This window comes from Typopeltis vanoorti, chromosome 12, assembly GCF_054136105.1.
Source record: "Typopeltis vanoorti isolate ZY-2024b chromosome 12, IOZ_Tvanoo_1.0, whole genome shotgun sequence".
Taxonomy (NCBI): Eukaryota; Metazoa; Arthropoda; class Arachnida; order Uropygi; family Thelyphonidae; genus Typopeltis; species Typopeltis vanoorti.
In genome coordinates, this window is record NC_143560.1 from 1,348,221 (window position 1) to 1,372,630 (window position 24,410).

General features: G+C 34.8%; 1 protein-coding gene across 2 annotated transcripts in view; it reads left to right on the top strand.

The window, feature by feature from the left end:
- Positions 1-24,410, top strand: part of Sec5 (exocyst complex component secretory 5) — a 584,315-nt gene that overhangs the window by 432,192 nt on the left and 127,713 nt on the right. For both annotated transcript variants that reach the window (XM_090401446.1, XM_090401447.1), the window contains exons 18-19: positions 5,881-6,002; positions 14,062-14,149. In XM_090401446.1, the coding sequence (XP_090257572.1) occupies positions 5,881-6,002; positions 14,062-14,149 (210 nt within the window). The remainder of the gene's footprint in view (positions 1-5,880; positions 6,003-14,061; positions 14,150-24,410) is intronic.

The following is a 24,410-nucleotide window of genomic DNA, read 5'->3' on the forward strand; positions in this document are numbered from 1 at the left end:
CAGGGCTAACATATCTGCACTATTACTAATAACCCTTCCCAGCTTCACATCATCCCCAAACAACTGAATGTCCCCCTGCAATCCACTGACAATGTCATTGATATAAAGGTTAAACATTATAGGTCCCAGTACTGAGCCCTGTGGGACCCCACATGTAACCTTCTGCCTCTTGAAACTGTCCCACCATACACAACTCTCTGATACCTATCAGTCAGCCAATCATGAATCCATTTGAACCAACATTTCCACTATGTACTCTGCTTCAGTCACTCTATTCCCATTTTTATCCCACAATGTCATTCTAACATTGTAAATTTTCTTTGGATCTTAGGGCCAGTCTCTTCTCGTATTCCAGTTTCGCCTTCCTTGCCATACTAGTCACTATCCTTGCTTGTGTCTTATATTCTTCATGCATCTGCTCTTCACCTGTGTCCTTATATCTCTTCCATAGCCTCTTTTTTACATGCAGTTCCTGTTTAATATTGTTTGTCATCCACTTTACACCAAATTGTGTACTCTTCTCCATTTGTGGAATACAGCTTACTATTGCTGCTAATAAATATTCCTTCACAATTTCCCAAGCTAATGATATCCCAGCCTTCCAATTCCTCCCTCCCGCCATGAAACTTACCCAAGTTGATGTCTAAGACTATTATAATCACCTGCCTTATAATTCCACATATGTTACCATCTCTTTGATACTCGTGCATGTCTATTCATCTTCCAAGTCAAAACCACATGGTCACTTTCTCCAACTGTTGGGATAGATGTCATCTCAGTTATTATCAACTCTTCTGTCCCTCAAGAATTCTAGAAATTCTATTCCATTATTGCAGTGATTCTCAACCTTTTTTGGATCATGCCCCACCTCAACATCGCAAAAATTTTGATGCCCCCTCTAGCATAATAGTCAGCCAAATTCTGAAAAAAAGTATAATATAAGTATGTACATGTACATTTTCTAATTGCCCCCCCCAAAATATTCAAATTGTCCCCCTGTGGGGGCATATGCCCCACATTGAGAAATACCCTTGTTGCTACATGCATCTTCCTCTCCCCAACTTATACTGCTGTAGTTAAAATCTCCCATAGCAATCATTCTTGCACTTGCCAAGCTCAACTATCTAAGCATCTACTGGTCCCACCCTCTGTGCTCCTTGGTTTGTAGCACCCCCCCCCCCCAACACTAAATATTCTGTCTTCCCACCTCTACCTCACACCATATGCTTTCAAAATCACTAGTGTCACTGTCCTCCAAAGCCTCCACTCTTAGAGGACATAAGTCGTCACTTATCATAAGCAGTACTTCACCATCGTGCACTTTCCCTTCCTATCCTGCCGAAAAATGCTGTACCCTGCTACTTCTGTTCCTGTTATTATATCCTCTTCTGTCAACCATGTCTCAGTGATCCCAAATAATCTTTGGCCAGGCTGATGCTATCAGTACCACCAATTCCTCTCCTTTATTCCGGATACTCCTGACATTAGTATAAAGCATAAAAATGCTACTGTTTCTATACCTAGCGTTATCCCCTCTAGACTCCACTGGGCTCAGCATTACCTGATGTTGTCCCCCTTCTCCCAAGTACCCATTCCCACAAGAGGCCACTCCTGCTACCATCCGCCCTGGGCATTCTCATTTCTCTGCATTTACACACCGACTCGTTCAGAACAGCAATCTCTCCAGATGCCTATGTCCTTCCTCATTCAAACGCAAGCGGTCTCTTGCATACATGTTCCTTTCTGTCCTCAAATGCCCTCCAAGCATCTACATATTCCAATTCTTTCTTCTGACACATTCTAGATATTATGTTATTCAATATTACTGCTCTTCTGCTCAGCTCGTCACTATCATACCTAGGCAACACACACACACACACACTATCTTTCCTCTCTGCTACTTCTTTCATACTACCTCAAGCAAGAATCTCATATCTCTTGCTGCCCAATTTACATTACCTCTCAAGTCATTTGTTCTTACCATCACAATCATCTCATCCACCCTTTCACCCCCCTCTTAATTGCCATAGCCACACTTTCTATTGTTCCTCCAGGCAAACACTCCTGACTCATCCTATCTTGCACACACTACGGATCATTGAGTCCCCATGCATTACACCGCTTACCACACTGTTCCTCAGTTGCTCACATGCATCCCTCTTTCTCTCTGTGTTCCCCTACTTACTTGACATCACTCTATCCCTGGTTCCAGTGCTTCCTCACATTCTTTTCATTCCCTCTCTCTTACTGTTTCCATTCTCTCCTCTTCTATCATTCCAGTAACTCTCTCTCATTCTCCCTCTCTTTCACTGTTCCTATTTTCTCCTCATTCCCTCTCTTCTGTTTTTCTCTCCTCTTCTATCATTCCCATTACTCTCTCTCTCTCTCTCATTACCTCTCTTCTACTGTTCCTATTCTCTCCTCTTATCTATCCTATCCCTATGTCTTTAACAGGCCTTTAAGGCACACAACCTTTCAAGCATGCTTGGATTTCATAACCGAAGTACGAGAATAGGATGGTCACCCCTGTGCCTCTAAGTATCCCTGTGTATTCATAGGGCCGATTTGCCTGCTCGCGGGATGAAAAATCAGATAAACTGGCAGAAAAACCCTGCTGTCCATGCCCAAGACTGGCTAACTTGGCTATGGCTGAGGAAGATCCTTTATCTCCTCACGTCGGCAAAGGGAATCGAACCTAGGACACTCCTTCCCCAGGCATATGGTTGCGAAGCACAAAGCCACTAGGCTAACTGCACGGACCTCTTATACCATTCTCATCTCTCTCTCTCTCATTAGCTCTCTTCTACTGTTCCTATTCTCTCTTCTATCATTCCCATAACCCTCTCTCATTCCCTCTCTTCTACTGTTCCTATTCTCTCCTCTTCCATCATTCCCATAACTCTCTCTCACTCCTACTCTGATTCGACTTGCATTCATCTCTTCCATTCACCTAATCTCATCTTTCACGCCTCATCTCTTTCTCTTGACATTCCACCTGTTCTTTCAGCTCATCTATCTCTCCCTCTCTCTCTCTCTCTGCACATTAGGATTCCAACCAGATTGAGCAGCATATACCATCAACAGAATTCCCACAGCAGTTATATATAACGTATACACATACCTACTATACTATAATATGCTGCCACTGAAATTAGTTAGGCTTAGTGTTGGCTAAAATTAGGCTTAGCTGCTCACATATTCACTACCACTACAGTTTCATAAAGTATACTCACCAAAAACTAATGGATAATTTACACAAACCTATATGCAATGTGCTCAACATAAGCATTATAATATAAAAAGAAATAACTCCATAAGAAGAATATTTCACTAAAAAACATGAACAAGTTTATGGCACTAAATCAACTGCCACTCATACATCACAGCACCATCATACATTAATTTATACTTGTGTATAATTATTATTATTTTTTTTTTTACCAGCAGCAATCAGGCTATGATTAAAGATTAACAAAGCATTTAGATTTATTTTACTTTTGTGTAGTGTCATGTAGCTTGTGTTCTCTGCATACATACGTTTTCCTGATAATGACCTCAATAGAGGTCGAAACATTGAGTGTTATTATTGTCATAATTATAAGTAAAGTAAAGTAAGCTGGCCCGGTTGGCTGAGTGGTTAGCATATTCGCTCTCCAGCCAAAAGGCTGCATGTTCAAATCGTGATGTGGGTATGGATGTTTGTGATTGTCTATGAAAATACTAGTGGTGGTGCTGGGCAATAGATGGCATTGGTGTAGATTATGCAGTTCACTGGAGTTGGTGATTTGAGTGATGGAGATTTATAGAGTGGGTGCTCTCCATTGATGAGTTTTTGGAGGTGTTGTTAAACTGTGAATGAAACTATATTGTGTATTTTGTTTTTTTCATTCACATTTAACATTGTTTATTATATATTAATCATGACTTGTATAAAAGTTATTTATTACTCCTTATTTAAGAATTGTTATTTAAGTATTTATTCTGAACTTAATCTACTATTAATTTATTAAACAATAATATGTGTATAATTTATTATAACTTATATATATTGTAACGTGAATATTATTATAGTTATCTGTATACGAAATGAAAGAGTTGATTAAGTAGCTCTAATATTCTATTTATTGTGTTTTTATTAACTCAATGTAGTGGTATAGCCTTATGTAATATTAACGAAAATGTTTACGTTTATTTGTTGTCATGGAAACACATGAAATAAACGAGCGCGAGTGGAACAGAACGTGAGCTGGAAAAAGAATAATAAAAAATTAAAAGGTAACGAGAAAGGAGTTGAGATGGAATTTTGAAGTGAAAGGCAGCAAGGGTATAAACTACAGAAGTGGAAGTAAATGAAAGGTTCTCAAGGGCAGAAGTTAAAAGGGATAATATTTATATGCGAGCAAAGACGAAGTGAATCTTATAGTTAGCTGAAAGTGAAGTCAGCAGTAATAATAAAAAGAAATTAATGCCGTAATCGGATGATATAAAATGCTGGACGTTCAGTGAAGAATTCTGAATAAAACCAGTTGGTCTAGAATTGCAACTTATTTCTAATTTGCCCTAAGGAGAACTGCACAGTGTTTAATTGGATAATTCAAGTACCCTACAGTTGATGTCTAAAGTTCTGAAGTGCGATTAATAGTGTTTAGTTATAACTGTGGATAAGTCTTATAGATGTGTTCTTAAGCGAAATAAATATATTTTGAAGGTATATTCACAACGTATTTGATGTGCTAGGAACTAATTCTGGTAAGGACTATCATATAGAATTATTTCAATGCTTGAAGAATTGAGAGTTAATTACGCTACGTTTAACCTAACTTTAACTGTGGAAATTCTTCGAAATTGAGAATTGAAGATAAGAATTGCTTGAGAGATATTTACAGCTATTAATGCCAGCGATATTTTTTGTGCTTATAGCATGGCTAAGAAATGTGTGGAAACCGATTAGATAGGAAGTTCTGTTATGTTTAATTAAGTGTAGGAACTTCGTGACTCAGAAACTGAGAAAGTGTATGTGAAAGTTTGAAAGATTGAACTGATGTGATTGAATTGACCTAATGTTTAACTTGTTTCTATTGTTTAAAATTAGAAGTAAAATTTATGTATGTGTTATATAGCTTATATTAAATGTTTCATTTTGTTAATCTAATTATTGTGTTTGCCTGAATTCCTTTTTATTGCACCGTTCACAAAAATTCGAATCTTGTGGGAATCCCAAGTAGAAAATAAATACTTCGGCCAAAATGAATAAGAGGACTGCTAACTAACTATGAATTGATCCTGCTATTTTATATAGACTAATCTAAGGATAGAGTGGTGCAGTATAATAGAAATTTCTCTACCCTTGGATTGGTGATCAATTTACAATCAATTGTTCTTTTTTTTTATGAAAGTGACTTATAACAAGATGGCGGATTCGAACATGAAGAGAGCACGTCATGACAGTGTCACATAATAATAATTACTCTAACACTGGTGTTTTTGTCTCCATAATTCTTCACAATGAATATATAATTCATATCAGCACTTGGGAATTGCCTTACTTATAAATTTATCATGGTGTTAATTAGTGACTTATTATAGATGAGCTTTTCTTTGAAGTTTATAACAACTGTGATGCAGTTTAACTGTGAAAATGTTCTGGTTATCTAACACTTGACAGTAATCAATAAAAGTAACTATAGAATTTTAAAAGAGTTTACACTTCTTCAAAAGGAAAATCTGATGGTATAGTAAGATTAATAATATTTTTTCCCATCTTTTGGCCATTTCCACAGCCTTTTTTTAAGTTATTTTATTTATGGTTATTTGTATAATGTAATTGTTTCTATAAACCATGACAATCTGTACAGCGAGTATAGTCATCTTCTCTTATAGGTATTTAACCAGATTAATGTTCAGGGTACAATTAAACAGCTTTCTCAAAGTCTTCTGCAAGCATTTGCTCAAACATTAGAGAAGATGGTGTCTTTTGATGTTGTTGACCTACCAGAGAGAAGGTAATTTTCATTGTTGTAACTTGATAATTTTTGTAGCATTATATGAACAGGTGAACACATTAAAAACATAATGTGTTTGTAAGTCGAATGTCATTATTTAAATTTATTTTTTATAAGCTACATTGCTAATATAGTTTATAAAAAATTAATGAAATAAAACCTTAATATAATGATAAAAGACCTATATCATGAAAGCAGAAAAGTCAGTCTCAAAATAAACAGAGAAAAACTAAAATCATGTTTAATCATTTTGTAACACCAAAAAACATAATAATAGAAAACAATTTCTTGGAAAGAGTCTCTTCATATAACATACTTAGGTCATCTCATTGATCTAAACTGTGGACTCCAAAAGGAAATAAATAGGAGAGTTCAACTTGGCTGGAGTGCATTCAGAAAATTGAAAAGCATTTTTCAAAATAATGATGTCCCACTCTGTTGGTAGAGCGGATAAGGGATGCCAAAATTGGCATCCCTTATCCGCTCTACCAAAGACCAACCACTTCCCCTAGACCTATCTGGTGTATATCAGGTCCCTTGCAGCTGCAAATTGTCCTACTTTGGCGAACAGGCAGAACAACAAATATCAGGATTTCAGAACACCAAGACTACATCCGGTTTCACCAGTACAGCCGCTCTGGGCTGGCAGACCATGCCTTAGATACCCACCATAAAATTCGTTGGAAGAAAACAAAAATAATTCATCGCAGCAAGTTTAAATACGAAAGATTATTCAAAGAATCTTCAGCAGCTCTAAAAAACGTTCCTAACCTCAACAAATTTGTGTGCATGAAACTGCCCCAAATTTGGGAGACTTTCATTATGAGAACTTCAGCCCAACTGCCAAGACTACCAAATTAGTCCGCAAGAGGGCACCATTAGGACTTTAGGAACAATATTAGTTTATTGCTTTCTTCCTCATTTGCTTTGTGTTAGTTCCTGAGTGCACATACCATATCTTTATGTTCCTGAAGATGGCAATGTGACATTGCCGAAATATAGAAGTTATTCATTAAAGTTACCTTTAATTAATATACTTTATATGCGTTGTTAATTCCGTAAACTAATTACCAGTTATGCTTTGCAGTAGCCTAGCCTATAAACTAATGAATGAATCATTATAAAATTATTTTATGCTAATTAATTAATTTAACTAATTAATAAGTCATCTTTATTCATTTATGATTTAACACTGCATCTTTACATTTATTTATGTTTCTTTCGACTGCAAATGGCCATGTACAGTCTGATTGTTTATGTGTGTAAATTTTGATAAATTTTAACTTTTTATAATAGATTTCTGTATATTTTTATGGTAGTAAATGATAAAATAGACTAATGTCTACATATATTTTATGCATTCACGACATACTTTTCCAGCTACACAGTTCATCTGCGAGTTTTTTCAAATTGTTGTAAATCTCCAAAATTTCTGATATATTTATTCATAAAAAAACTGCATATAAGTGGACCTGCCTCGTTCAGACCTGTGTTTTTCAAAGGTCAGCTGTAATTGTTTTTCTTGTGCCTTCAGTATAGTGGCTCTTGGGGAGGGTGTGCTGTTCACTGAATATGGACAGCTGCTTATAAACTTCAAACAGTATACACATAGGGAGTAAAAATTGATCTATTCCTAACTGAAAACAAATCCTTCTGTATTCTATAAGAAGAATGCATTTGATAAATGCCAGCAAACTAGAAACATATGTAGGAAATCAGCATGTTCTAGTGATGAGTTTTCTGAGCAGCTGTCAAAAAGAAAAAAACCTGCATCTGATGAAGTTAGAATTTTTCGAAGGTGTAGTGAATAATTTGTATGATGATTTCAATTGGGTATTGTATTTACAGAACAGTTCCTCATCTGACAAGGAAGATATTTCACAAAGTAAGATGAGTTTTCAATTACAAACGAATGAAATCTGGTAAGTAATGTGGTGGTACTGGTTCAGAGTGCAGTAAAGAAGAATTTTCTTTTACCACCTGATGTGGAAAATCTGTCCGCAGTATACTCTGCATTTTTAACTATGACTTAATGGAGTGTGTGATAAGAGAAACTAACAGATATGCAGATCAGTGCTTATCTACAACTCAGGATTGCAAAACTCCAGGTAGACAAGTTAATTGCAAGAAATAAACTTATTAAGAACAAAATTATTTATGTATATATTATACTACTATGTAAAAAAAAAAAAAAAACACTGTTCATTAGTAAATAAAAGAACCATCAAAAAATAAAGTGAAATTTATAAAAAAAAGAAAAAAAATACACATAACATACAATAATTGATGTGCAAAATAATGGCTCCTCTTTCAACCCGCATTTATTCCTGCCACACCCACACGAATCACCTGATCAGCATTATTAGCAGGGTTGTAGTCGGGCCAGGGCAATGCTTTTTTGAAAACTATCAAAATTTTTAAATTCATTATAATGAATTATAATAGTGAGACTTATAATGCATTTCCAGCTTTCGGTCAAAAAATAGTAGCTGGTTGCTCTTGTCATTTTCGTTTCAGAAAACAAGGCAATCTCTCTGCCATATGGCCATCACAATAATAATAGTAATAATTCCGCACTTCGTGCTCTCAATTTTTGTTTGCAAGGTAGTGCCCTGACATTATTTATTTTAGGACTACACCCCTGATTATTAGATCATAGGATATGTCCCTCCCTATAGTTATTTACTGAACTAGCAAAGCTAGCAATATATGCAGTCACTGTTTCTTAATGTTTAGTGATTTATATTTCACAGACAAATTGCTTTCCATATATTCATACTTTTTAATTATGCCCATCATAAATGCAAATATGAACTGCCTTGCCTACTCCCTATCTGGGAGTAGGCGAGGCTGTTTTAGCCCTGGAATTTATAGGTGCCCGTAATCTTTACTCCACCCTCAGATACTTATAACACAAGCACACACATATAATATCACAGATGTAAATTATTCAAAATCCATTTACAATACTAAAAGTTTATTCATGCCTATTCTTTCTCTTCCTTATATTTGCTGTTCTTTACATCTTTTAGTAAAAGATGTAAAGAAAAGTAAATTCTCTTTAATTATTGGTTTTTAATATATTCTGAAAAGAATATTCCTTTTCACTCATGACTAAACAAACACACGTAACCACAGTAATAAGTTTTAATAAGTAAATATTTCATCCTAATTATCATAGGACATCGTCAGTACAGTTAATTCAAACAATACTAGGAATAGCATACAGTTAGGGCACATGATTACAATGGAATCCCAATATGCATGCAGTAGCATGTTATAGAATTAAATTTATTTAGTCATGAATACTCCACAGGTTTCATTGTACAATAAATTCCTTTTCACCCACCCCCTATGTGGAATTAGTTACAATCAAAGAAACAGTCATGAAAAGTCTTGCAGCTGACAACACACAGGAACAAAATTGCCAGTAATTTTGCTCACTTCGCCAGATAGTTGGATTCACAGCAAGAGAGCTACGATCATCTCAGCATGAACATGTTAAATGAATTTTAGGGATTTTCATGCACTACTACCCCAAATTTGAGAAGATTTCAATGTACAACATCCTTTGGGATTTATACAGTGTTCTAAGTTGTATAAGAGTAGCAAAGGACTCCTGAGTTTTTTTTTTTTTTTTTTTTTTTTTTAAGGTTCAGATTATGCCAGCAAAGTCAGCCAAAAAAAAAAAAAAAAAAGCCTGGTATTTTTTGCAGAACTGGAGATTTTGAAACTGATGTGTGTGTGTGTCAAGTGTATTGCATGAAATAAAGATAGGGCTGTGTTGGTCAGTAACGTAGGTGATAAGGTTGTCCTCTCCCCACTGAAACATGGCAAGGCAATCAATGAAAATCTTGTAACTTGGGATATATGAGCACTTCAAGGTTTGACAGATCACAAAGAGGAATGTTATACTTTCCCCAGAAAAAGTATGGATAGGATTTGAGATTTATGCAAAAATGTCATTTGTGAATTGTAGAAAGGTTGGGTGAAAGTACAGAGTTCTGGGATACTCCAGCATTGATGTGAAATTCTGAAGAAAAGAAGCTGTTCATTATGACAAACACTGAGCATCCACAGTGGAGCGGGTTACCTCCTTCCACCAGTTTGGTTCAGTCATCTTTTTTCCTCCTCACCGTCAGCCATTCTCTGCAAACCACTCTCTTGATTTCTCCTCAACATTATATATCCCTGGTTTTAGTGTCACAACTCTGAAATCTTTGACTTCCTCTCCTTGAAAGTCACTGTCCTCCTTCAGTCCAACTTTCCTGGAAATAAGGTTATCTTCCTCAGCAATTTTAATGTCCAGAATACCAACTAACTTTTCTACTCCAACTGCACAGAGATACTGAGACATTTGCTATCAAAAATCAGCTTACACAAACTGTTTACATGCCCAGCATAGTACCAGATAATCCTCAACCACTTTCCAAACACTCTGGACCTCTTCCTCACTAGTGATCCCTCCAAATATATTATAAAGTTCTATCTCCCTTAGGTAATTCTGATCACAATTTTTTGCTTATCTCTTCTGCCATTGAGCAAAACCCATACTTCCATTCCCAACCAAGAGTTGTCTGGCATTATAAGAATGCAAAGTGGAAACTTTCGAGATTTCTTGCCTCATTCCCTTGATCAGACTGTGCTTTCAACCTTCTGACCCAAGCATATGCACTGAACGCATCACTGAAGTAATCCTCTCCAGAATGGAAGCATGTATTCCTCGTTCTTCACCTAAATTCTCATTTCCCTAAGTAAGCCTTGGTTCTCCAAAAGATGCGCTAAGGCTGTGCAGATAAAGAATCAAGTACCGCAACTGGCTGTTACTAAGAACTTTACCTTCTCACATTGCCTACACGAATAGCCTGAAACAGTTGCAAGAAAATCACCAATGCATCAAAAACTGATTTCCAAATAACTAAAAGCAGGAAACTTGCATCGTGCCCAAATGGCAGTTGTGTATTTTGGCCTCTTGCCAAAGAAGTTGGCCACAACTTCTGACCAGCATTGCTCCCACCACTACTGCACCCCATTGCATCGTCACCCACATGAAAAAACAGAAAAAACAGTCTCCTGGTATCATACTTTTCTTCAAATGCTTGCATAGATGATTTTGGTGAATATCCCCCAACCTCTCCAAACACTCTCAATGCCTCAACTTACATTTCACCAGAAAGTGATCAGAAAAATCCTGTCTAAATTAGATACCAAAAAGTCTCCAGGCTCTGACACCATTCCTCCAGTTGTCTCGAAGATTTGTGCTCACGAGCTGACTCCTATTCTATGTTGTCTCTTTATACTCTCTTACTCCACTGGCATCTACTCTACACCATGAAAATTAGTCCATGTGCAACCTATTCCCAAAAAGAGCAACAACAAATCTTTACCATCGAACTACCATCCAAACTCTCTCTCTCGCACACGCACACACAATAATGGAAAGGATTGAGAAAGAGAGAGGGCGGGGTGACTCACCTATGTCACCCATCGCTAGATATGTACCATGGAGAGGTTTGACGAATCCCAAGTGGTTGCACTTGACAGTTCCCTATCTTCTAACTATATAACTAATGCTGGGATCCAATAATGTTCTGTCCTCTCACTTTATCAATGACCTACTCTAGTTGACCTTCAGTTCAATACACAGTTTCACCGACAACTGTACACTACATTCCCCTTCCTCATACACTGACAACTGTACACTACATACACACCTCTCACCAGACAAACCACCACAACTTACAGAGCAGCAACCACTTCATACCTAAATTCTGATCTCCAAACCATTCTTCGATGGAGCTCAGATAACCTTGTCAATTTCAGTGCCTGCAAAACACAATTCTGTCTTATATCCCTCATAAAAGATCCAGTATTCTCCTAGCTTCACCTTTGATAACATCCAAATCTCTAAGCAAGATGAGATTTTTCACCTTGGGATCAATACTCTCCTGGCATAAACACATCACAACCATTGCTTCCTCAGCATCCAAAAAATTGATCCCTCTTTCACTTAAGGTATTACTTTACTTGTGTACAGCTATTAACCCTGTACGTTCAAATTTGCCCATCCATTAAGTATTGCTCATGCATCTGGGGTTATGCCTGCCAAGAGCTCTTTAAAAATTCTTGACACAATACAGAAGAGTGCAATTAGGCTGATAAATGACTAATATCTTACAAACTCTCTTCAACTACTCTCACAGAGGCATTTAGTATCTACTGCATGTATCTTCTATAAATATTTCCATTGTAAATGTTCATAATTCTCTCTCTCTCTCAACAAAATTCTTTGAAATGTGCAGTTGTCACCTAACACTTTTTCACAGTCCAGCTGGGTACTCATAGAATAGCAGGTTTTTCTTTGTCCTTCATTCCTGCTGCTTTACTCTGGAACAGCCTTCGTTCCCAAGTAGTACAATGTATAGGCCTTCAAATCTAATATGAACAAGTTCTTTCTTTCTCAAAGCTCTTGCCATACATGGTGCTAATGTACTATAGTTTGATATCAACCAACTGCTCACTTATGAGCCCAACTTAAAACATGATACTTATGGATTTTGTCAAGGCCATTTGATTGGATTCCACATGCAAGGTTGTTATACAAGCTCCATGGGTTGAGCTTGCAAAATAAACTTCTAGTATGAATAGTATGAATTGGAGAGTGGCTGACCAAGTATCAAAGTATTATATGGTTATGTTGTTTGGGATTATAATGCTAAGAAGACAATGATGTATTGGCACCTTTTTTTTTAATATATTGATCACGTACGTGAGAGATCAAAGAACCTGTAAGCACATAAGTGCTGCGTGTGGTGCAGATGAGGACTGAGATAGAATTTTATTTGTGTTTTTCGAAGAGATACAGGTTGTAGTTGTTTGTGAATACTTCCTGAGAAAAGAATTTTATTTGTGTTTTTCGAAGAGATACAGGTTGTAGTTGTTTGTGAATACTTCCTGAGAAAGGTTCTTTCGGAGGACAGCGGTGAACAGAATAAAAGAGGAAGAAGAGAAACAGGTTCAGTGTGTTTGCTCTTGCACAGTAAAGGGACAATATGGTCTTAACGGTCTGAGGAATATACAGATTAGAAGAGCTGGAAACTTACAAGTTCATTCAAAAAAAAAAATATATATATATATATATATATATATATATGCACAAGCAATTCTTCAAGACCATAAGAAACTTTGAGGCATTATGGTAATTAAAATTATGGTATGGTAATTAGTGATAAGGTAAATGTATGGTAATGCCTTTACTAATTGCTGGCCTGGATGGCCGAGTGGTTAGCATATCCACTCTCCAGCCAGAAGATTGCGGGTTCGAATCCCACTGTGGGCATGGCCGTTCGTGATTGTCTGTGAAAATACTAGTGGTGGTGGACAGTTGATGGCATTGGTGTAAATGATGTAGTTGGTGGATGAGGTTGACTGATGGAGACGGAGAGTTGTAGTAGGTGCCCTCCCTTGTTGAGTCTTGGACTCTCTGGAGGTGTCGAATAATAATAATAGTAAAGCATTTATATACAGTAATCTCTCAATTATCTGTTTATGTTGAGAAGTAATGTGCCGGCCAGTTAACAAATGCTGCATTTAATTGAATGCATGGTTAGATAGTGCTGTTTCAGAAATCATTTGATATGCTAATACATTCAAGAATAGATTATCTTAGGTTTTGGATATTTGAAGGTTGTCTGGATAATTGAGAGATGGATCATTGCATGTATGGTTAACTGAGTATTATCATTCTAATTCTAATTGCATGTAGCTATCTGGACATGTAAATGCATAACCTGATATATTCAGACATTCTACTGTGCATTCCCTTCTCCAAGTCAACTTAAAAGTACTTAAGTCCTATGGTCATAGTTGGAATTTAGCTAAATTTGCAAATACACTTGAATATTAAGCACTTTTTAATAACTAGTGTATATATATACATTTATCTTAATAATTTAATTGTAGAATTTTAATATATTGGCTAATGGGCAAATGTATTGCTTTCATTTGAGTAGTTAGTTAGCTGTTCATCCAAGCTTACACAATATTTTTCCATTTTTAGGACACCTAGTTCAGCAACATCACGAAGTGGAGCCAATAGTCAAAGTTCCCTTATTGCTAGTGACACCCTACAAGAGCTTCCACCTGTAGTAAGTAGCATCTGTTTGTACAGAGGTTATTTTAGAGAAGTCATAATGCATAATACCTAATGCATGATAAAAAAAATTTTATCTTTCATAAAAATTTTTGATATTTGGTCTTCCAAAAGTTCACAAACCATGCATTCCGTTAAGACCAGTTGTAGCCTGTATAGGTTGTCCCACTTATAAAATTCCAAAATTTTTATCAAATTTACTAACTTCTTCAACTAAAGGAACTGCTTCTTATATAAAAAATTCTTTGAATTTCAAAAATAAAATTTCGGATCTTCATTTGGACACTTCAGATATTATGATTAGTCTAGATATTGTTTCATTATTTACTAATGTTCCTTTATCTGACACCATTGAATTACTGCAACAAGGATTTCTTTCAGACATTGTAAAAATATTTGATTTTGTAATACATTCCAGTTATTTTTCCTTTAAAAACAAGTTTTATCAACAAATCGAAGGAACAGCAATGGGCAATCCTATTTCTCCTGCTATTGCCAACTTCTTTATGGAGCACTTTGAACAACGTATTTTTGACGGCATTTTTCCTAGACCTATTCATTGGTTCAGATATGTAGATGACATTTTTGCTATCTGGATGAATTACAGAGGTTTCTCTCTATTTTAAATGAACTTCATCCAAGGATCCAGTTCACCTTGGAAGTAGAAGTAAATAAGCAGTTGGCCTTTTTATACATTTTAATTCTTCACCAACCAAATGGTAACCTACATTTCTCAGTCTATAGGAAGAAGAGTCATGTAGGCCATTATATCCATACTGAATCTCATCACCATCCCAGTCAAAAGGTGGGAACTATTAAAACACTGCTTCATTGGGCTCATTCCTTTTGTTCTTCAGAGGAACTATTACAGAAAGAATTGCAATATATTATTTCCTCTTTTTTTATCTAATGGATATAAGAATTCTTTCATCAAAAGAGCTTTGAGTAGTGTTGATGTATCTTCCTCTTCAAATACAGAAGAAATAACTCATATTCCTATCCATTATGTGCAAGGCATTAGTGAACACATAGCGAAAGTATTAAAACCACTAAATATTTTTGTTGCCTTTATGCATCAGTAAAAATCTCCACCTTTCTCACTTCTCCAGAGGATAAGCTTCCACATCTCATTTATCCAGTTGTTTACCAGATTCCTTGCTCTTGTGGGTTATCTTATTTTGGACAAACAGGAAGATCTGCTTTCATTCGGCTAGAAGAAGAACACAAGTCATATATTCAATACTTTGAACCTGAACAGTTTGGACTTGCAGCGCATGCCATCAACACTAGACATAAAGTTCATTGGAACAAGATAAAAGTCCTTTGCAAAAGTCTGTTCCTCATGGAACAGCTTTATAAAGAAACGTGAAACTTTACTTCACTCTCCTAACTTAAACAGATCTGAGTGTCTACGTCTCTCCCCCTTTGTGGGAGATAGTTAGTATTTTTTAGATAAGCTAATCCTTCCTAACTTTTTTAATTTGTATATATATATATATATATATATTAAATAAGTTAGGAAATTTAATGACCTCTTTTTAGTTATCTTACATTAGCTACTTAGGTGGCACCTTTTGGAATTGTCAGTTGTTGTTTAATTAGCTTTTTACATGTACTGAAGATGCCTGTGATAATCAGGCGAAAATTCTACTAATAAATAATATTTTACATTAGTTAATTCCATTATTATAATTTTAAGTAATTAGTGGTATTAGCAAAAGTTGTATGAAAAGAGACTAGAAACAATTAATTACACCTATTAGATATTATCAGAACTTCAGGATTTATACATATTAATAAATAACTAGAATGAAAATGCTAAATTAATTACTGTATACCTGTTGGAACAATAATAGTTGCTGCTGTCACATTCTGTAGCACTGTGCATATTGTATCCCAGGTCTGCGGCAGTTAGATTTTTAATGAAAGCAGACCAAACTTTGTGTAGGATTAAGCCTTGATTTTTGTTACATTGTGTGGGGATCTGCAACACTTCAGAGGCTTCCAGCTTCCTTGAACTTTCTTGTAAAACAATTATGATCATTATGAGAAAATTTTGTATGTTGCCAAACTACTTGATGGCCAGTGGTAGTTGTATTGGATGCCAAACTTGATTTATGCTGTCTTCTTGTTTCAATGCCTCTTACATGTTCAAACATGAATCAGCTCTGACCTTCCCGTTTAGCCTACATAGCAAATGCCACAAGAGCAATGACTTTCGTAAATACCTACCTGGTTTTTTTCATGGGATGATGTGGAGGTTTTGGTCGATGTTAGAATCTGGAGATTTTATGCAGTAGTGAAAAAAAAGCCACTTTAATGTTGAACTCCTAACTTTTTTAATTTGTGTATATATGTATTTGTATATACTGAATAAGGACTCATGGACCAACAGGGCAATCATCTTGATTGTAAGGGAAGCGGCACTCCCATGGACCCAATGCTGGATCTATCCTCTTTTTCTTCTACTTTGAGAAAGATTCACTCACTTTAATCTTTCCTATATAAAGCCTTATCAGCCAACTCTTCTTATTTTATGAACCTTATACTATTAAAGAACTTGAGGGTCATGGGGTCTTTCCATTTCTGGCCTTACAACTATGTTCCCTCTATAAACCTTTATTATAATTCTACTCTTTCCCCTTCAATGTACCCTATTCTTCCTATGTGTTTAAATTTGGAAGAAGGCTAGTTCTGAAGCCTTAAGGTAGCAGCCCTACCACTGAACTATTCCATCATCAGGCTAGTCACCTGACATGGAGAACATAATTCTACTTTTAAGCCGACAGAAAAAGGTAATCGGAATGAATCTATGGAAAACGACCCTGGAATGGAAAAGGTAAAGCGAAAATGGAAACGACAAAATATAATACATATAGAAAACTGGAATGTAAGAGGAATAGCATATAAAGAAATAGAATTAGACCAACTATTAAATGAAAGAAATTTTAAAATAGCAGTAATCACTGAAACAAAAAAGAAATTAAAAGGAACCATGAGAACCAAAAATATATACAGTGGAGTTGACAGAGACCAAAGAGCATAAGCAGGAGTCATGATTTGGATTCATAACTCACTTTCAAAACAGTTAAAACATTATAAATTATGGAATGAAAGAATAATAGAAGCTAGAATAAAAATAGATAGAGGTTATTTAACAAAAATTGGTTTATATGTCCCAGAAGAAGGAAGAGAACAGGATAATATTGAATTTTATAATCAGCTACAAAATATTTATAATAAAATAAATAAAAATGATTATGTAATTTTAGCAGGAGTCTTAAATGCAATAATTGGAAACACAAAAATTAATAATAACATAGGAATATATGGAGAGCATACTCTAAACAGGAATGGTAAAAAATTGATTGACTTTGTAGTTTATAATAACCTAAAAATAATGAATTCTTTCTTTAAACATAAAGACATAAATAAATATACTTGGGCAGCAAGAGGATGGAAATCATTATTAGATTATTTTATCTTAAATGAAAAGACAAAGTTTTCGTTATATGTTAGAGTTCACAGAGAATAAAAAATAAGCAGTGACCACTTCCTCATTAAAATAAAATTAAGATTACCACCTAAATTGCTACAAGTAACAAGAACAGAAAGAAAATTTAAAACATTTGTTTATAAAACTAGTATTGGATCCTACTTCTTAATTTATACTTTGGATCCAACATGTTAGTCACTATGATGTTCTTAAACAAAATTATAAGTTGCTAGTTGATTTCTAATTCAATATAGAGAAAATTTATATTTAAAGACTGCGCCACCCCATATCTGAATTAGTTCAAGAATTGAAGAAAAATCAACCTTCAACTATCTCTCCTTAAAATATATACTGGCCGAGTATATTTAACTTAATTCACCCGCCTTGGTTCGAATATTTTATGAATGGTGCAGTAAAAGAGATTCAGGCAAAATACAACTTTTCATTAACAAAAACAAACACTAATTTTAAAATCATAAATTTTACACTTAACTTCAAATCAGTAATTAAGATATCGCAATCACTTCAGCTTTCCGATAAGTACAATCAAACTCTGACAAGATAAATCTGTTATCTCTATGTCACAGTCTTTTCATAGTTCCTTAAGTTCCAAATACAATAAAAATTGCAGTAATACCTCTTCATAAACAGACACTTTTAATTCTCTGCGATAGTTACTGTTAACATCAGGGAATTCTAAGATGAAACTCACACACTTCTCTGAACAGAAATATTAAAGTTGGAATAATCTTACCGTTAATCTTCTTCCTTCATCAACATACACACAAACACTTTTTATAACTGTAAACACTTTTAACAATAAACAGCACTCATTAAAATAAATCTTCTAGCATTAACTGAATTAATTTACGGGCACAATACACATAATCATATGTTCTTGTATGAAGCACTACTAATTACTCTTGAATTAGGGCAATACACAATAATTCTTTAACTTGGGGTTTTATATGTACAGATGTTCATTCCTCTGGCATTTAAATAATTCTTTAGGCACTATAATTCTAAACACCGCTATCATTAAACACAACCCTGTTGCCTCTATTTATTCTCTAGTTACTTCTGACTATGCTTCACGTTTCAGTGTGTCCTTGAAAGGTCGGCCCTGAAAATAAATCTCAACTAAAGTATCGCTAGTCATTCAGTAGTCACTCAGCTATCTTCCGTTGCTTTATTTGTTATTCTGAAACTTGTTAGCTAACTGCTTCTCAACTTGTAGACTTTATTTAGTTGCTTAAGTGACTTGCCGACTCGCTATTATCGCACTGTGATTGCCGAATGCCCGATTCCAACCTAATGCCAATCCTTCTCTCTCTAATAAATCTCTAATGCTCTAATCTCCTAATGCTTTACTTTTTTCCAGCGTTCCTCCTTTTTATATCCATTTTTCCCGCCTAAATTCTTCTCGAGATCTCTTTAACTTTCCAGTAAACTTTCAGCATTTTCAATAAACCTCCTCTTCACGTTCGGTTCCAATTCTCGTGCTCGCTTACTTACATGCGTCTCCATGGCAACAAAACAAAACATAAATAAAATTGAGCTATTACATAACGTTAAACTTTCACAAACAGGAATAAATAGAGAATATTTACATTTCAAATAATGCACAGTTAAATTATCAAATACAAGTTCTTATAATATTAACATAGTAATAATTAAAATAGCTTAATAATATTTTATCACAGAGTTTTTCTACTATTAATACATACGTTCTTGATTAAATAATTAAATATTAGATAAAATTAACGGTAGTTATATGAATATTAAATTATAAACAAGTGATTTACATTAAATAATATTTACAAATGTAGCCTTTGCCATGGTGGATTATGTTGGATTCTGAGGAAAGTATTAATAATTTAAATTTCTCTTCATTCAGAATCCAACACTAGATTATTAAATGACACAAATATACAATGGCTATATGAATAAAGAATTAACCAATATCTAGATAAAATAAAACAAAATGAAGAAATAGAATACTTTAATATAAAAACGATACTAAATGCAGCTGCAAATGAAAGCTTAGGAAAGACCAAAAAATTCAATAAAAAGAAAAAACTGAAGATATGGGATGATACAATCAAAGAAATAATCAAAATGGAAAAAAAAGGCTTATCATAAATGGTTAAGCAGTAAAAGATTAGAAGATGAAATAGAATATAAAAGAATATGAGCCATAGCTAAAAGAGAAGTCAGAAAAAGACATTGAGAATCATGGAACAAATTTGTTTCTAATTTAGAACATGATTTATATAAAATAAGACCCAGTGCATAAAAGATTTTGAAACACTTAAATGCAGATACTAAAGAAAACATACTGAATTGATATTAGAAGAATTTCTAAATTTCTACACAGAATTGTGGATAGATAAATATTTTAAAAAAGACAACTGGCAAACATTTAATGAAAATGAAAAGGAAATAACTAAAGAAGAATTAGAAATCAGCCTGAAAGAAACAGGAAATGGAAAATCACCTGGAGAAGATAAGCTAGGTTCAGAACTATATAAATATTCAGGAACAAGATTCAAAGAAAGACTCCTATTACTTTTAAATAAAATTTATTCAACTGGTAACCTCCCAATAAAATGGAAAAAAGCAATTGTGATTCCTTATCTTTAAAAAAGATAGTAAAGATGACCCTAAAAACTATAGAGGTGTAAGTATACTAAATTCCTGTTACAAAATATATAGCAGAATTTTAAATAGCAAACTAATGAAATATTCCAAAACCTTTATTTTAGAAGTACAGAATAGATTTAGGAAAGGACGATCATGTATACACCCAGCCTTTTGCCTAAAATGAATAATAGAGAAAAGAAGAGAATACAATTTAGAAACACATATTGCTACTGACTTTCAAAAAGCATTTGACAAAGTTAAAAGAAGCATTTTATTTAACATATTAAAAGAAAGACAAATACCAAATAATATCCGAAAAGCTATCATATGTATATATGAAAATAATCAAATACAAATAAGATTAAATCATGTGCTATCATATACAAGACAGATAAACCAAGGGGTCCGACAGGGATGTCCCCTCTCAGCAACTCTTTTTAATATTTACCTAAATGAAATAATAATAAAATGGAATAAAAATTTCCATCAAGGTATTAAACTTTCTCCTACTGTGAATTTAAACACTGTTCTTTTTGCCGACGACCAAATAATAATTACAAATTCTGAAGATAACTTACAGGAAGCTATTTTAGATCTAAATGAGATAGCCAAAGATTATGGTATGATAATATCAACAGAAAAATCAAAAACTATGGCCTTTAAAGGATAAGATCCAGCAAGAACTAAGATAGTAATTGATAACAAGATCTTAGAACAGGTGAATTCATTTAACTACCTAGGATGTATGATCACATATATTTAAAAATAACAGGTGTAATTAACTCTAGATTTAAACCAAACCTAGTTCAAAAACAAACCAGACTAAAAGTATAGAATACATTAGCCTACCAGTCTTATTGTATGGAAGTGAAATCTGGACAATAAAACAAAAAGACAAACAAAGATTAATAACAGCAGAAATGAAGTTTATGAGAAAAACTGCAAGGTGTACTCTATTTGATCACAAAAGAAACGAAGAAATTATGAAAGAATTAAACCAAGAATCAGTAATAGAAAAATTAAAAAATATAAACATAAATGGATGAAACACGTTCAAAGAATGAAAATAGAAAGATTACCAAAATAAGTGTTTATAATTTATATAAACATAAATGGATGGAATACGTTCAAAGAATGAAAACAGAAAGATTACCAAAACAAGCCATTAGGAAAAAGAAAACCAGGACGTCCTCTTAAACGATTCAACGATGACTTCTAAGGCCGGAACAGGCCACGCTAGGCGTAAATCCTTGATATGCATGATGATGATGATGTTGTTGTATTTATATATATATATATTGCTTGTCTTCCACTGATGGAGAGCCAGCAGTGGAAGACAAGCATCTCTGATGTGCATACTTGTCCTGGTGCAGATTGTGGTACAGACCATCAGCTAGTAAAAGGCAAAAGTAAGACTGAGACTCCGAAAACTTCCATGTCAGGCACATCCCACTAGATTGAATGTTAGAGTAATTCCTAGTGGATTTACAGAAGAAACATCAACTTGGTTGGATGATTTTTTGGAGACCAATGAGGAGAACTCACCAGAAATACTTTGGGAAGGAGTCAAGGTGATAATACAGGATACAGCGAAAAAGTATCTTGGGCCAATAAGAAGACCAAGAGACCCATGGATATCATATTCAACATGGGAACTAATCAAAAGAAGGTGGTTGGAAAAACAAAGAGACACAGGGACTGAAGAACACAAGAGATTACATAGAGAAGTCAGAAGAGCCATCAAGCAGGACAAGGAAAAGTTTTATACTAATAAATGTGAAGAAATAGAGTTCCAGATGAGGAGGCACGGTTATAAAAGGATGTTTTATTTAGTTCGTAATTTAAAGCACAAGTTTAAGCCTAAATTGAATGTCATCAAAGACAGGAATGGAGCATTACTAACAGAAGAGTTGGAAATCAAAGACAGATGGAAAGAATATTGTGAGGAACTGTGCAGCAGAGTGGATAAAGAAAATGTGGAGCCCTCTCACCAGGAAAATTTTGATTTGGAACCTCCTCCACTTAGGCATGAAGTTGAAAGAGCAGTTAAGCAGCTTAACAGCAATAAGGCCTCAGGTGCAGATGAAATCCCAGCAGAGTTAATTAAGCCCACAGGGGACGGAGGGATAAAAGTGTTTCATAGATTGATTACAAGGATGTGGGAGACAAGATGCCTAGAGACTGGAAGAAGTCAGTTTTCATACCACTACATTAGAAAGGTGATATGAAGGCATGCAAGAATTATAGAACTATTAGTTTAATATCTCATGCAAGCAAAATTTTATTGAAGATCATGCTAAATAGGATTGAGGCCAAAGTTGAGGCAGAGATGCTCGAGGAACAAGCAGGTTTTAGGAAAGGTAAGGACACCAGAGATCAGATCCTTTGCCTTAGACAGATCATAGAAAAATATAAAGAATTCAGACTCCCTCTGATAATGTGTTTCTTAGGTTACTCTAAAGCTTTTGACTGTGTTCAGCATGTAAAACCATGGGAAGTAATGAAAAGAATGAGTTTTTCTCAAGACACTATCAGGTTGATAGCCAACTTGTATAGGGAGCAAGAAGCCACAGTAAGAACAGGTGTTGGATTGACTGATGGGCTGCAAGTTGGAAAAGGAGTTAGGCAAGGTTGTTTACTTTCTTCTCACTTGTTTAGTATATATGCCGAGGACAACATGCTTCACACATGTTGTCCTCCGGTAATTTTTTGTGATCTTCCAGTTCAGTTGTGAATTTTATATTGGGATTCAAGTTCTTCAGATAGTCTTTGAAATGAATTAAGTTATCCATTGTTCCTGACCAAATAACGAAAATATCATCAATGTAACGTAACCAAGTTTCTGGTTTCTTGTAATGGTTTTTAATAGCATTCGTTTCAAAATATTCCATAAAGAGTTTGGCCAAGGCTGGAAATAGTGGGGCACCCATAGCAAGTCCTTCTTTTCTGTTTCCAATATTTGACCAGATATAAAAAAAAAGGTGTTGTTCATACAGTGTTTGAATAGTCTTACTGTGTCTGATGGGAATAAGCTGTTCTTCACATATGATTTTGTCTATCTTATATGTCGAGCTACCAGGCTCAACAGATACTTTATGAAGTTTGAGATTGGGAAATCTCTTCCATCTATGATGAGATATAATTGAATATCTTTTTTGTGTATTTTTGGTGCTCCATAAAATCTTGAGACTAATGGATGCTTAAATGATAAAGATTTTTGTAATTTTTCTGGCCAATTAGGTAACGTTTTTGATCAATTCATTAGTTTTATTATGCATATGCAATGTGGGATCCAGATCTAAGGATGAGTAGGTGTTAGAATCTTCTATGAGAGAGGTCTGAAAAGTTCTCAGCCTTGACCATAGATGGTAACACTATTGGCAAGATTTTTTTTTTCTAAGTTGGTAACATCTGTCAAAAAGCATCCATGTAAAATTGCAAGTCATTCTATCAAGTAGTTTGTTTTATACATCTGTCTGAAGCAAAAGTGTTGCCTGCATTCCCTTGAAATGGATAAAATTGAGTATCATGTGGTTATAAAATTCTTTGTAAAAAAAGGTTTAACGCCAAAAGAAATTCATTCAAAATTCATAAAGGTTTATGGGCACTCTTCTCCTTCACTTTTGACAATTAAGAAATGGGCTACTGAGTTTAAATGTGGCCATATCAGCCTTGAAAGTGATCCACATAAAGGACATCCAAAAAGTGTAACAACAGCAGAAATCATTAATCAGTTGCACGATATGGTATTGGATGACTGATGAGTCAAAGTGTGTGAAATTGCTGAGACTATAGGCATTTCAAAAGAACATGTAGGATATATTTTGCATGAAGAATTGCGTATGAAAAAACTTTGTGCAAGATGGGTGCCACACTTGCTCACAGATCAAAAATGCACTCGCATGAAAATCTCTGAACAGTGCTTGGAGCATTTTAACAAGAATTAAACTGATTTTGTGCATCGATTTATTACTATGAATGAGACTTGGATTCACCATTACACACCAGAATCCAAACAGCAGTCAAAACAGTGGAGAGAAGCCGGTTGTTCAGCGCCAAAGAAGACAAAGTCTGTTCCATCAGCAGGAAAGGTCATGGCATCGGTGCTTTGGAATGC